The 14564-nt window shown below is 38.4% G+C and overlaps 1 protein-coding gene across 7 annotated transcripts in view; it reads left to right on the top strand.

Annotated features, from left to right (window-relative positions):
* The window catches only part of CCSER1 (coiled-coil serine rich protein 1), a 1301104-nt gene that overhangs the window by 550304 nt on the left and 736236 nt on the right, over positions 1 to 14564 (top strand). For 5 of the 7 annotated variants that reach the window (XM_061191723.1, XM_061191722.1, XM_061191726.1 and 2 more), the window contains exon 8: positions 10912 to 11034. The exons of the other annotated variants lie outside the window; for them this stretch is intronic. In XM_061191723.1, the coding sequence (XP_061047706.1) occupies positions 10912 to 11034 (123 nt within the window). The remainder of the gene's footprint in view (positions 1 to 10911; positions 11035 to 14564) is intronic. 7 annotated transcript variants of the gene reach the window in all.

Below are 14564 nucleotides of genomic sequence, written 5' to 3'. Positions count from 1 at the left end.
CTTGATCATTATATAGTGTCCGTCTTTGTCTCTTGTAATTGTCTTTATTTTAAAGTCTATTTTGTCTGATATGAGAATTGCTACTCCAGCTTTCTTTTGATTTCCATTTGCATGGAATATCTTTTTCCATCCCCTCACTTTCAGTCTGTATGTGTCTCTAGGTCTGAAGTGGGTCTCTTGTAGACAGCATATATATGGGTCTTGTTTTTGTATCCATTCAGCCAGTCTGTGTCTTTTGGTGGGAGCATTTAATCCATTTACATTTAAGGTAATTATCGATATGTATGTTCCTATTCCCATTTTCTTAAATGTTTTGGGTTTGTTATTGTAGGTGTTTTCCTTCTCTTGTGTTTCTTGCCTAGAGAAGTTCCTTTAGCATTTGTTGTAAAGCTGGTTTGGTGGTGCTGAACTCTCTTAGCTTTTGCTTGTCTGCAAAGGTTTTAATTTCTCCATCAAATCTGAATGAGATCCTTGCTGGGTAGAGTAATCTTGGTTGTAGGTTTTTCTCCTTCATCACTTTAAGTATATCCTGCCACTCCCTTCTGGCTTGCAGCGTTTCTGCTGAAAGATCAGCTGTTAACCTTATGGGGATGCCCTTGTGTGTTATCTGTTGTTTTTCCCTTGCTGCTTTTAATATGTTTTCTTTATATTTAATTTTTGATAGTTTGATTAATATGTGTCTTGGTGTGTTTCTCCTTGGATTTATCCTGTATGGGACTCTCTGTGCTTCCAGGACTTGATTAACTATTTCCTTTCCCATATTAGGGAAGTTTTCAACTATAATCTCTTCAAATATTTTCTCAGTCCCTTTCTTTTTCTCTTCTTCTTCTGGGACCCCTATAATTCGAATGTTGGTGCGTTTAATGTTGTCCCAGAGGTCTCTGAGACTGTCCTCAGTTCTTTTCATTCTTTTTTCTTTATTCTGGTCTGCAGTAGTTATTTCCACCATTTTATCTTCCAGGTCACTTATCCGTTCTTCTGCCTTAGTTATTCTGCTATTGATCCCATCTAGAGTATTTTTAATTTCATTTATTGTGCTTGTCATCGTTTCTTGGTTCCTCTTTAGTTCTTCTACGTCCTTGTTAAATGTTTCTTGCATTTTGTCTATTCTATTTCCAAGACTTTGGATCATCCTTACTATCATTATTCTGAATTCTTTTTCAGGTAGACTACCTATTTCCTCTTCATTTGTTAGGTCTGGTGTGTTTTGACCCTGCTCCTTCATCTGCTGTGTGTTTTTCTGTCTTCTCATTTTGCTTATCTTACTGTGTTTGGGGTCTCCTTTTCACAGGCTGCAGGTTCGTAGTTCCCGTTGTTTTTGGTATCTGTCCCCAGTGGCTAAGGTTGGTTCAGTGGGTTGTGTAGGTTTCCTGGTGGAGGGAACTAGTGCCTGTGTTCTGGTGGATGAGGCTGGATGTTGTCTTTCTGGTGGGTTCGTCCACGTCTGGTGGTGTGTTTTGGGGTGTCTGTGGCCTTATTATGATTTTAGGCAGCCTCTCTGTTAATGGATGGGGCTGTGTTCCTCTCTTGCTAGTTGTTTGGCATAGGGTGTCCAGCACTGTAGCTTGCTGGTCGTTGAGTGAAGCTGGGTTTTGATGTTGAGATGGAGATCTGTGAGAGATTTTCGCCGTTTGGTATTACGTGGAGCTGGGAGGTCTCTTGTGGACCAGTGTCCTGAAGTTGGCTCTCCCACCTCAGAGGCACAGCCCTGATGCCTGGCTGGAGCACCAAGAGCCTTTCATCCACACGGCTCAGAATAAAAGGGAGAAAAAATGGAAAGAAAGAAAAAAAGAGGATAAAATAAAATAAAATAAAGCAATTATAATAAAAAATAAGAAAAAAATTATTAAGAGTAAATTTATTAAGAAAAAAAATTTTTTTTAATTTTTAAAAATAGATTTATTAATTTTTTATACTAAAAATAAGAAAAAAATTATTTAGAAAAAATTTATTAAGAAAAAAAATTTTCTAATTTTTTAAAATAAAAAATATGAAAAAACTTATTAAAAATTTTTTTTAAAAATAGAAAATAAGGAAAAAATTATTAAGAAAACATTTATTAGGGAAAAAAAAATTTTTAAGCCAAAAAAAAAAAAAAAAAAAAAAAAAAAACGGACGGACCTAACCCTAGGACTAACGGTGAGAGCAAAGCTATACAGACAAAATCTCACCCAGAAGCATACACATCTACACTCACAAAAAAAAGGAAAAGGGGAAAAGTTAATATATCCTGCTCCCAAAGTCCATCTCCTAAATTTGGGATGATTCGTTGTCTATTCAGGTATTCAACAGATGCAGGCACATCAAGTTGTTTGTGGAGCTTTAATCCGCTGCTTCTGAGGCTGCTGGGAGAGATTTCCCTTTCTCTTCTTTGTTCGTACAGCTCCCGGGGTTCAGCTTTGGATTTGGACCCGCCTCTGCATGTAGGTCCCCTGAGGGCGTCTGCTCCCCGCCCAGACAGAACGGGGTTAAAGGAGCAGCTGATTCGGGGGCTCTGGCTCACTCAGGCCGGGGGGGAGGGAGCGGTACGGAGGAGGCGGGGCGAGCCTGCGGCGGCAGAAGCCGGCGTGACGTTGCAGCAGCCTGAGGCGCGCCGTGCGCTCTCCCGGGGAAGTTGTCCCCGGATTACGGGAGCCTGGCGGTGGCGGGCTGCACAGGCTCCCGGGAGGGGCGGCGTGGAGAATGACCTGTGCTCGCCCACAGGCTGTTTGGTGGCGGCAGCAGCAGCCTTAGCGTCTCATGCCCGTCTCTGGGGTCCGCGCTGATAGCCGCGGCTCGCGCCCGTCTCTGGAGTTCGTTTAAGTGGCGCTCTGAATCCCCTCTCCTTGCACGCCGCGAAACAAAGAGGCAAGAAAAAGTCTCCTGCCTCTTCGGCAGCTGCAGACTTTTTCTCGTGCACCCTCCCGGCTAGTTGTGGTGCGCTAGACCCTTCAGGCTGTGTTCACGCAGCCAACCCCAGTCCTCTCCCTGCGATCCGACCGAAGCCCGCGCCTCAGCTCCCAGCCCCCGCCCGCCCCGGCGGGTGAGCAGACAAGCCTCTCGGGCTGGTGAGTGCTGCTCGGCGCCGAGCCTCTGTGCGGGAATCTCTCCGTTTTTCCCTCTGCGTCCCTGTTGCTGTGGGATCCGCGCTGATAGCCGCGGCTCGCGCCCGTCTCTGGAGCTCGTTTAGGCGGCGCTCTGAATCCCCTCTCCTTGCGCGCCGCGAAACAAAGAGGCAAGAAAAATTCTCTTGCCTCTTTGGCAGCTGCAGTCTTTTTCCCGGACTCCCTCCCGGCTAGCACCGAAGCCCGAGCCCCAGCTCCCAGCCCCCGCCCGCCCCGGCGGCTGAGCAGACAAGCCTCTCGGGCTGGTGAGTGCTGGTCGGCACCGCTCCTCTGTGCGGGAATCTCCGCTTTGCCCTCCGCACCAATGTGGCTGCGCTCTCCTCCGTGGCTCCGAAGCTTCCCCCCTCTGCTACCCGCAGTCTCTGCCCACGAAGGGGCTCCTAGTGTGTGGAAACCTTTCCTCCTTCACAGCTCCCTCCCACCGGTGCAGGTCCCGTCCCTATTCTTTTGTCTCTGTTATTTCTTTTTTCTTTTGCCCTACCCAAGTACGTGGGGAGTTTCTTGCCTTTTGGGAGGTCTGACGTCTTCTGCCAGCGTTCAGTGGGTGTTCTGTAGGAGCAGTTCCACGTGTAGATGTATTTCTCATGTATCTGTGGGGAGGAAGGTGATCTCCGCGTCTTACTCTTCCGCCATCTTGCCCCTCCCCAGTAATCATAATAATATGTAGATTTTTAATTTTTTTTGAAAGAATGAGAATTTGGGAATTGGTGGTTGGTTTCAGGTATTTGTGGTTAGAGGGAATAAGGTTGTCTGAGAAGAGTAAGACAAGATGATGAAAATAATATTTATCTAGTCATCCTAAATTTTTCTTTTCATTTTGAAATTCAATACATTATTTTATTTTTTTAAATCCTATTATTTTTACCTCCTGACCCCCTCACCCATTTCTCCTACCCCTGGCCTCTGGCAGCCATCAATCTGTTCTCTCATTAATATGGTTTTTTTTTTTTTTTTTTTGATTCCACATACAAGAGAGATCTTATGCTATTTGTTTCTCTCTGTCTGACATTTTATTTAGCATAATGCCCTGGAGGTTCATCGATGTTGTCACAAATGGCAAGATTTCATTCTTTTTTATGGCTGAATAATATTCCAGTGTGTGTGTGTGTGTGTGTGCGTGCATGTGTATATAAGTATAAAACTCATTTTTTAATCCATATCCATCAATGGACACATAGTTTGTTCCATATATTGGCTATTATAAATAGTGTTGCAATGAACATGGAGGCACCTATATCTTTTTGAGTTAGTGTTTTCTTTTTTTTCTCTTTTTTTGATAAATACCCAAAAGTGGAATTGTTGGATCATATGGTAGTTCTATTTTTTAATTTTTTGAGGAATCTTTGTACTGTTTTCCATAGTGGCTGCACCAACTTACTTTCCCACCAACAGTGCACGAGGGCTCCCTTTTCTTCACATCCTCACCAACACTTGTTATTTCTTGCCTTTTTGATAATAGTCATTCTAACAGATGTGAAGTGATATCCCATTATTGTTTTGATTTGCATTTCCCTGATGATTAATGATGTTGAGCATCTTTTTATGTACCTGTTGACCATCTGTATATCTTCTTTGGAAAAAATGTCTATTCATTTTAATTTAATCTACCTCTTTTCAGTAAGTACTCCCTTCCCCACTTTTGCCTGATGTTTCTTTAATTTATATATATAAAAATATATGTACAGTAATATCTATTATATATATACTTTTTTTTTTTTTCCTGAAGAGAATGAACTTCTATCTTCTAATAGGGAAGGGAGGAGAAGTTGCCTGGCTGCATGGAATATTTTCAACCAATCCTCTGGTTGTCAGCTCCATTTTTATTCCCACTTTCATAGGTACATAGCTTTGCTATGATCCCACAGTAAAAGTAGGGTTGTTTGGGGATTGGGGGTACACTGCTGGCTCAGGTTTCAGGTTTCATGTGTCTATCTGCTTTCCAGTTTTCTTTTCCATCTGGTGTCTACTCTCAAAGTGCTTAGATTTTACAATGGACTTTTTATCTTTAAATATATCTTTTTTTCCCTAATTTCTGTTTTTTAAAAAAGTATATATATAATTTATATAATGTAGAGTTTTTATATTTATTTTTAAAGAACTTTGAGGAATAAATCTATGTTAAAAGCAGGCTGAATACTCTAGACATGGTTATAAAATATAATAAACAATACACATTCAATTTTATATGCATATTGGTAAAGCGTAAGAGCCAATATCTACTTAGTTTGACAGGACCAAATGTGGCAGTTAGCATTATGAATTTTGTTTTAACTTTTTTCTTTCCTTGTCACACAGACTATATTTATTAAGTGTTTAAGAATAAAGCCAGTTAAAGAATTTGGAATTGTCTCTTCTTTGAAATATGTCTTAATAAAGCGATTGTCTATTAGGAAAGCATCAGAACTTCATGAATAATCATTTCTATATTATGGGAAATATGCTGGAACTAACTTGTTTTAAGTCTACTTAATTTAGTGCATGCAAAGATTTGATAAAAGCTTCAGTGAAGTTCTGCAAAAACTGGTGCATAAAGTCAGACGTATGTATAGCAAGATTCATATGTTGTTCAAAATTGTCTCTAAGAAGTGAGTATAAAGTTCACAATAAAAAAGTGAGACAAATTTCCATAAGCCACATGGTGTAATGTCACTATTTGCAGTCTTATAAGTTAGTTTTAAAGCTTTAGTCACAAATACAGAATGAGATTTATTAAAGTACACAAAATTCTGTTCTTCAGTGTATTCATGTTGTATAATTAGGTTATTAGCTACATAATTTAATACATTTTTATGTGGTAAAAACAGTTTAACTGTTAGCAGCTGCCTCTAAAATAGCTTTACACTTATTCAGATTTAAACTATCTAGTGACTTGAGTAAGTAATTATAATTTTGTTGTAACACTATGTAACATATGGTGTTTACATTCTTCTCAAGAGCTCCTTGAGGGGAGAAAAAAAAATACAGAAACATCAATATAAATAGTGATTTAAGGAACCAATATGTACAAAGATTAATGGTAGCTAATCGGATATTAAATAGTTGTTAAAGTATTTGAATTTGTCTTATTGGATTATTGAGTTATGAGATTGTATTTTCAGTTGTTTGCTAGGTGCTAGCATCTTTACATAACATATTAATTTTGAGTAATCTGCTTTCTAAATTGAGGTTTATGGTTTTTTAACTTTATCACAGAATTCATTTCAAGAAGAGTATCCCTCTTTCTGAATAACAAAGCATTATTTTATGTCTGTGTTTATATTTTAGACTTCAACATGTAAGAGGCAGATAACCCAGTATTTTTTCAGTTAAAAAGTATAAGACATAACATTTCTTTTAAGATAATGTTAAAAGTTATAAACACAGTCAAAATTCTAGTATATTCAGGTTTGGTTTTAAAATAGACCATATTCCAAATATTTGCTCAAAAGTTACCTGTTTAGAGTGTTACTCCTGCTAAACCATAAAGACTCTTTAAATCTATGGCTTATCTAAAAAGTAATTATAGTACAAGCTTTAATTTCTTGAGCACTTCCAATGGGTTAAACAGACTTTAAGATGTTTTACGTATATTTTTCTCAGGAAAAACTCCGTAAATTAGACTAGGCGTCTTTAACCTTATTTTCTATAAGAAGAAACTGAAACTAGAGTCTTTTTTAATATCCCCAGTATATCTCTAATAAATGGCAGAGCCAGAATGATTTCAAAACCCATTGTTTCAAGTACTACGCTATGCTATAAATTGTACTATACACAATTGTCTAATTCTGTGTCATCTGTATTAATTGAATGAAGACAGGGACTAGATCAGAGGACCTTTTATGACCACTCAAAGGATGTTTTGACTAGATAGATAATTCAGTATCACAGAGGAGCATATTATCATGATTGCTATTAACAAAACAATGATAATAAATACTTTAAAATAAATCTAATAGCATATAGTTCTTTTTCATTTGCAGTTAACTACTCTGTTTCTGTGGAATAATTCATCAGACAATTTACCTTGGGATTTAAGAAACATACTGTCTTCTGAATTCACAGGAGAGGAGACTCTTTCCTCTCCAACCTTATCTAGATTGCTTCTAGGGGGTTAGATAAATGTGGGTCTAAAGTATTGTGTTAATCTATGTTTGGATCAGCATAGGTAATATTTACATTTTTTAAAAATATGATACTCTAATTTCTAGTGGTTCATTTTTTTAAATATTAGGGGCAGTTTTTATCCTGGGAAGTGAAAGTTCTGAAGCCTAATCTCAAGTGATATTAGCCAATTTGTAAATATTATATTGTCCTGGATCCCAATCCCCCTCCCTGCAGTCTTTTCTCTTCTCTGGATGCACTCATTCCCTGGTTGATTTCATACTATCTACGGCCTGATGCCTCACAACTATTTTAACTCCATCCCAGACTTACCTGAGTTTCAGACTCATATATATAAATGCCCACTCTGTAGCTCCACTAGTATATCTATTAGGAATCTCCAAATTGATAAAACCATTCAAAAATGTTGATTCTTATGCCATTATACCCACCTCACTGTCCTAAATCTATTTCTCTCTGGGTCTACAGATCTCCTTCACAATTTCAATAAATGATTTTGTGAACTCCTTCATTGTTCCGGCCAAAGGAAAAAAAACAAAAAATTTCATCTTTGACTCTATTCTTCTCATTTCTTCTCACACCCATTCCATCCATCAGCACGTCAGCTCTGCCTTGAATATATATGAGTATATTCCAAGTCTCTCCATTTCTTCCATTTATACTACCAACATCCTCATCATCTCTCACCCAGAGTGTGGCGTGGTTTCTTACTGGCCTTCCTGTTTCTACACTTGTCTCCTCTATAATCCATTTTTCACAAGGAGCCGGAGTTTTCTTTATAAAAGACAAGTTGTATTGTGTCATTCCCCTTCGTAAAACACTTGAAGTATCCCATCAAACACAAGGTTAAAGTGAAATTAGTTGCCAAGGGCTGTAAGTCTTGTATCTTCCAGCCCGTGGTAGCTTTTCCGATCTCATCTCTGATTTCTCTGGCATGTCTTTTCTAGCTTTGGCCATGCTGACCTCATGTTGTTTCTTACACATAGCAAATTCTCTCCTTCCTCAGGACAGTTGTACTAACTTTTCGTTTGTCTCCATTCTTCATTCTCCAGATTATCATACGACTCATTCCATCACTGCATTTAAGAATCTGTGCTGTGTCACAGCACATCAGAAAAACCTACTCCAACTACCCTGCCTAAAATAACTGTCGTATTCCAGCTCCTTTTCCTGATTTATTTTACTTCGTGACATTGATTATTTTTCATAATACAAAAACCCTTGTCACCTGACATGAAATTATATGTATGTATTTAAAACTAGTTTTGCTCAGTAGCATAGAAGGTCAACATGGGCACAGACTTATTCACCATTGTTTTCCCAGCTCATACAACAGTGACTGGCACAGAATACCTATTTAATAAATATTTGTTAAATGAAAAAGCTATTATGTCATGTTGTGCTTTAACATGTTTCTATGTATATGCAATACTCGTATACCTAAGTGTATATATGTGTGAGGTAAGGATTTATTATCATTGTTTATGTTAATAGAAATCATGATAATATGCTCTCTTCTGATACTGAATTATCTAATCAAAGCGTCTTTTGAGTTATCATAAATTTAATCTGGTCCCTGTTTTCATCCAGTTAATACAGGTGATGTAGAATTAGCCAGACAATTGTGTATAGTTGAGGTAAAACCTGTATTCCCCCAAAATAGAAAGAATTGGATGTTTTAATTTGAAGTAACCCAATATGGTGAAGTTATTTAATACTCTGTCTCGTATATCCTTTTTTCCCTTAACTGCATCTAATCTTTTCCTGACTTGATAATCTTGGTAACATTTTTGGTACCTCATTTTAGTTAGAAATTGTGTTCAGCTGCAAATCAAAACAAAAACATAAAATAACCGTGACTGAAACCCTATTGTATTTATTCTTACACACAAAAAAGTCTGGAGGTAGCAGCCCAGAGGGGGTAAATAGGGCTGTTCCTGGAGGTTGTCTGGGACCCTGACTCCTGTTATTGTTCTGTCTTGCTTTGCGCGTGTCCAACTTCTGTAATAAAGACCACTTTAGTCTAGTGGAGTTCTTGTTTTAAAGCAACGTTCCAAGTAGTAGTAGGGAGGAAATGGGGAAGGTGAAAAGTGACATACTTGTTAGTTGAGCCGCTTCATGTGAGGAGCCACTTTGGAAATCCCACACAGTACTTCTGCTTATGTGTCACTGGCCAGACCTCACAGCAAAAAAGCCTGGAGAAATGTAATCTTTTGATCAGATACATTACTATCCCCAAAACACCGGGGCTGTGTTACTAGGAAGAAGGGGGAGTGATTACTGATGGACAAATAACAGAATATTTTAAATACATCTCTGAGTTTCTTATAAAGTTTTTCTACTATTGTTACAGTTATTGGCATATGTTTATTTTTCCATATCTTCCTATACACTCCACCCCCATATATCACATTATTGTGCTGTCTCTGTAATTTGCCACACTATTTAGCAGTGTATTTTACACAATAGTTAGTCAGTAAATACCTGTTACATTTGTATTCAAATGACAACCCATTAGCTTGATTTCATTAGCACCTTATTCTGGCAGATGCTAAAAAGCAGGAGAAGCCTTGTCTTCTTGTGTTGTCAGCACTTCTACAGATATTTTAAAAACAAGAAAAATGAACACAATCTGTTTTTACTGTATTCTCACATAAATGGCCAAATTGCCTACTTAAATTTGAAAGAAAACCCAACTGAGGTATCAACACACTTTGAAAGAGAGCTATTAGCAATGCAAACACTGTTAACTGAGATTTGTATTCAATAAAATAAACAAAAACTTGAACCTCCTAAAGTAATTTGTGAATAAAATGGCTATCAGTTATGGTAATGAAGTTAAATACAGGGAAAAAAAATTCCAACCATACCTGCTCCCTTGGCTAAATTACATGCAGTGTGGAACTTACATTTCTAAAATATGTTTCCCATTTTACTGAGAATATGTTTTGATTTTACCTAAAAACCAAGCTTTTAAAATACATAAGAAAATATTTAATATGAAAATATTTAATATTTAATTTCAAATGCCAAATATCATCTTCATGTTTTGCATAACTTGTAATGATTTCATTAATGTAACATTTGTCTCTATATTCAACTCCTCTACACAGAAATACAAGCAACTTTTCAACATTTTAAGGCATGATTCTTGAAGAATAACTTGCATCAAAATAATCAAGTTAAGTTTTTTGATTGAAGTTAGCTAGTATGGTCTTTTTTAGTGTCTAAGTTTCTGAGCAGTCTATAGATTTGTTTTATGACATTACATTATGTAATATGTTCAATTATTCTTGATAGCTTTATGTCATGTGCTAAATAGCCTCTATTTTAGATTTTGAGGTACTTATGATACACACACGTGGATTTCCTTATAATTTTTTTTAGAAGAATTGAAAAGTTTTGAAAATTAATTATGTTCCCCATTCTCATGTCAAAGTTTGAACTGCTAGAGGACAAGAACCATATATATATATGTGTGTTACCAAACTCAAGTTCGGCTGATCGCTGCTTGAAAGCCAGTACTTGAAAAACAGTTGTTGGTTGGAAAGGAAATGTTGCTTTATTCAGGAGGCCAGCAACCTGGGGAGAAGGCAGACTCATGTCCAAAAACCAATTCCCAAGATTCTGCTCGACCATGAAAGTTTTGAAAAGGAGAATCATTTGGACACGCTGTCAGAGTCTTCTTGTTTTCCATTGTGTGCAGACTTTCTTCTCATTGGTTGGTGGTGAAGGAACAGGGACATATTCCAAGAATCTTGTGCTCAGCTTGAAGTCACCATCCTCCACCTGGGTGGGGGCCTTAGTTCCCCGGCAGAAGAACTCAAAGGTATTGTTATGTATATTCCTTGAGGAGGAACCAGGACCCTGCTTTATCTCTGCACTATTGTTTCTAGACTGCTTCTCCTTTGTTTCTACATTCCCTCCCTTCCCTGATTAGCAACTGTTTGAATCTGCTCTTTGGAACTCAGGAAGCTGAATAAGGCCTATTTCCTACAAACAAGAAACAAGAAACGGGGACATAGAAAGGCTTTGTACCAAACAGGGTCCTGCTTAGTTTCATATATATATGTTTATGTCCTCTTTTAGATTTTCATTAAGTACTTATTGAATAAAAGTACTTCTTAAGTTTCATTAGGTACTTTCTGAAGCTATAGTAAAACTAGGTTAAAATGATAAAACGAGGAACACAGAGGACCCTGTGTATATATATTTTCCCACTGATATGAATATATTATTTAAACTCAAAATAAATTTATGAAGACTCATCAGATTTAAACCCAGATTAAAGCTAAGTAATTTGAGGGTAACCCTTTTTCTCTTCTCATCGTAAAAAAAATATTTTCCCTTTATAAAAATATTTATCATGTTTTGCTAGTATTTTGTCCCACTTTTAAAGTGGGATTAGGTAAAAAAAATAAAGCCCTTGTTCTAGGTAGTGCTCCAGGGTCTTGGTCACTTGATCCATGGAACCAAGGGAGCAGAAAAGTGCCAGATTAAAAGTGCACAAAGAATTTGTTGCAGGAAAAAAAGTGGGGCACGAGAGGATGGTCATGTCCTAGGTCTCAGACGAGTCCCTGGGACAGCTGCCAAGTGTGGGCTCTTGGCTTCGCACAGGAAAGCATTCAAGAACGAACCATGGTAAAGTGAAAGAAGGTTTATTCAGGGAGATACACACTCCATAGACAAGAGTGCGGGCCATCTCAGAAGGCAAGAGTTGCCAGGGTACAGAGTTGTCAGTTTTTATAGGGGTGGGTAATTTCATAGGCTAATGAGTGGGATGATTATTCCAACTATTTTGGGGAAGGGGTGTGGATTTCTAGGAATTGGACCACCGCCCACTTTTTGACCTTTTATGGTCAGCCTTGGAACTGTCATGGTGCCTGTGGGTGTGTCATTTAGCATGCTGATGTGTTACAATGAGCATATAATGAGGCTCAAGGTCTAGGGGAAGTCAACTTGTCTGCCATCTTGGACCTAGTTGCTTCTAACCAGTTTATGTTGTATCCTCAATGGCTATGTCATTCTTTTAAAGGTTGTGCCCTGCCCCCTTTCTGTCTCAAATTCACGTCAAAGGAACTAATTGCAAGGGGACTCCAGCTACTCTAGGTACACAGGAAAGGGACTAGCTCTTGCACTTCTATTTCAGTTTTAACAGTGGTAAGCTAAGCCAGGGAGAGCATTAAAGAGGCCGTGGAGTTTTCTCTTTGAAATTTGGTACTTCCTTCTATATTTAAATGTGGCATAAAGCATAAAATAGTCAAAGCTCAACGTGGGAAGGAGGACTACTGAGCCTATGATAGTCCCTGTTTCTTGTATCAAGAATCAGCCCCTTTTTCTCCCATCAAGAAAAAAAAAACTGAATTATATTTTTATAGTAAAAAAAATAGAGATGTAAAGTAAAAAAAAAAAATTATAGTGCTTATCTTTGATATGCTAATGGGAAAAATTGCTTAGTAATTTAAAACATATTAGTAACAGAATAAAAAATGTAAGACTTTTATATTAGGGAAAAAATAAAATGGCTATCATCTAATACACAAATTTTAAATGCACTGATAAGTGATAAGTGATAATTTCTCAAAAAAGCATCCAAATAGATTGAGTTGCATACATACAATTTAGATAGCAGTTATAAAATCTACCATGCACCTGATACTTAATTTTACTATTTCTACAATAAACTATTTATTTATGATGCTATGGGAGACAACAACCATCCCTTTCCTTTATCTGTCTAAGCTCTTGACTAGAATCCCTGTAACAGACACATTAAAGAGCGAAAAGCATACAAATATATTTAATCTAAGTTTTTCATGACACAGGGGCCTTCATGAGGAAGTGAAGGCACAAAGAAACAGTTAAAACTGAGTGCTTTTATGCTAGGTCTGATGAAGAGTGGACAGTTGTGGAAAGATATGATAGGACAAAGAGTATGAGGTGAGTGTAGTAAAATGGCGGAACTGTAGCAAGGCTTGTTTGTTCAGATTCTCTCTGTCTCTTGTCTTCAGAGATGAAGAGGATGCTCTTTTCCCCCAGGTAAAGGAAGGGCACCTCTCACAGGAGGGTTTTATGACCTGCTTCAAGGGAAGGTCAGAAAGTCCTTCTTGCACATGCCACTTCTCAGATTCTTCAACTTGAAATATTTAATGTGCCGTTGTGCCATCTTTGGGGAGCAGTGTGTCCTGAACCCCTTCAATGCCAAACCAAACATGATTTTTAAGTGTGTTTCCCAACATGCTCTCAATGATTTTACGTCATTTGTTCAGGTCAACAGATATGTATTCAGCCTTCCTAACCAGAGTGTTGTGCCAGACCCTGTAAAGCAGCGGTCCCCAGCCTTTTTGGCACCTGGGACCGGGGTTGGGGGGAGGGGGATGGTCTGGGGATGATTCAAGTGCATTGCATTTACTGTGCACTTTATTTCTATTATTATTACATTGTACTATATAATGAAATAATTCTACAACTCACCATAATGCAGAAGCAGTGGGAGCCCTGAGCTCCTTTTCCTGCAACTAGATGGTCTCGCCTGGCGGTGACGGGAGACAGTGACACCAATGTATGTTGCTTAGGTCCAGTCTACTCCATAATCTCGTTTCGGTTGCCGTCACTGCAGAAAACCCTGCTTCACAAAGATAGGAGGTTGGAAATGGAAGCAGGCTTTTCAGTGCTTGTGTGGCCATCTCAGGATATTCCACCTTGACTTCAATCCAGAACGTATGGAGATTTGAAATTGTCTCAAACATACTTTTAAGGCCACCGTCATTTGCGATCTCAAGCAGTTGATCCTCTTCTAGCACGGACAAAGTCGATTCACCTGGCTTATTCACAAATGGGTCGTGGATCCATTCCTTCCCAGTTCGGGGGTCTTTTGTGGTTGGGAAGTAACGCTCAAACTCTTTTGAAAGCTGAGGTAGGTGATCCTGCACCAACTGGGAGAAAGAAGGCCCTGGCTCAGTCTCTTTCAAAATCTCTGCTAATGTCTGAAATATGTCAAAAATCCCAATGTTCACTCATCACCCCCATAATTCCGGTTTGGCTTTGAATGTAGCCACTTTCTCTATCGACTTGAATACAGTTGTCATTCTTCCCGGAAGTGACAAATTGAGTTCATTGAGCAGGTTGAATATGTCACACAAGAAAGCAAGTTTTGCGACCCACTCTCTGTCACTGAAATGTGCTGCCAGTGGTGACTGTTTTCTAAAAGAAATCTCTGGAGCGGCTCTTGTAACTCAGAAACTCTGGCCAGTGATTCCCCTTTAGAAAGCCATCTCACTTCTGTGTATAAGAGAAGACGTGTGTGCTCTGCGTCCATCTCCTCATGGAGCTGCGCAGACGTGAGTTAAGGGCATGTAC

The sequence above is a fragment of the Eubalaena glacialis genome, chromosome 5 (genome assembly GCF_028564815.1).
Source record: "Eubalaena glacialis isolate mEubGla1 chromosome 5, mEubGla1.1.hap2.+ XY, whole genome shotgun sequence".
In the NCBI taxonomy this organism is placed as follows: Eukaryota; Metazoa; Chordata; class Mammalia; order Artiodactyla; family Balaenidae; genus Eubalaena; species Eubalaena glacialis.
This window is presented reverse-complemented; position numbering and strand designations above follow the sequence as displayed.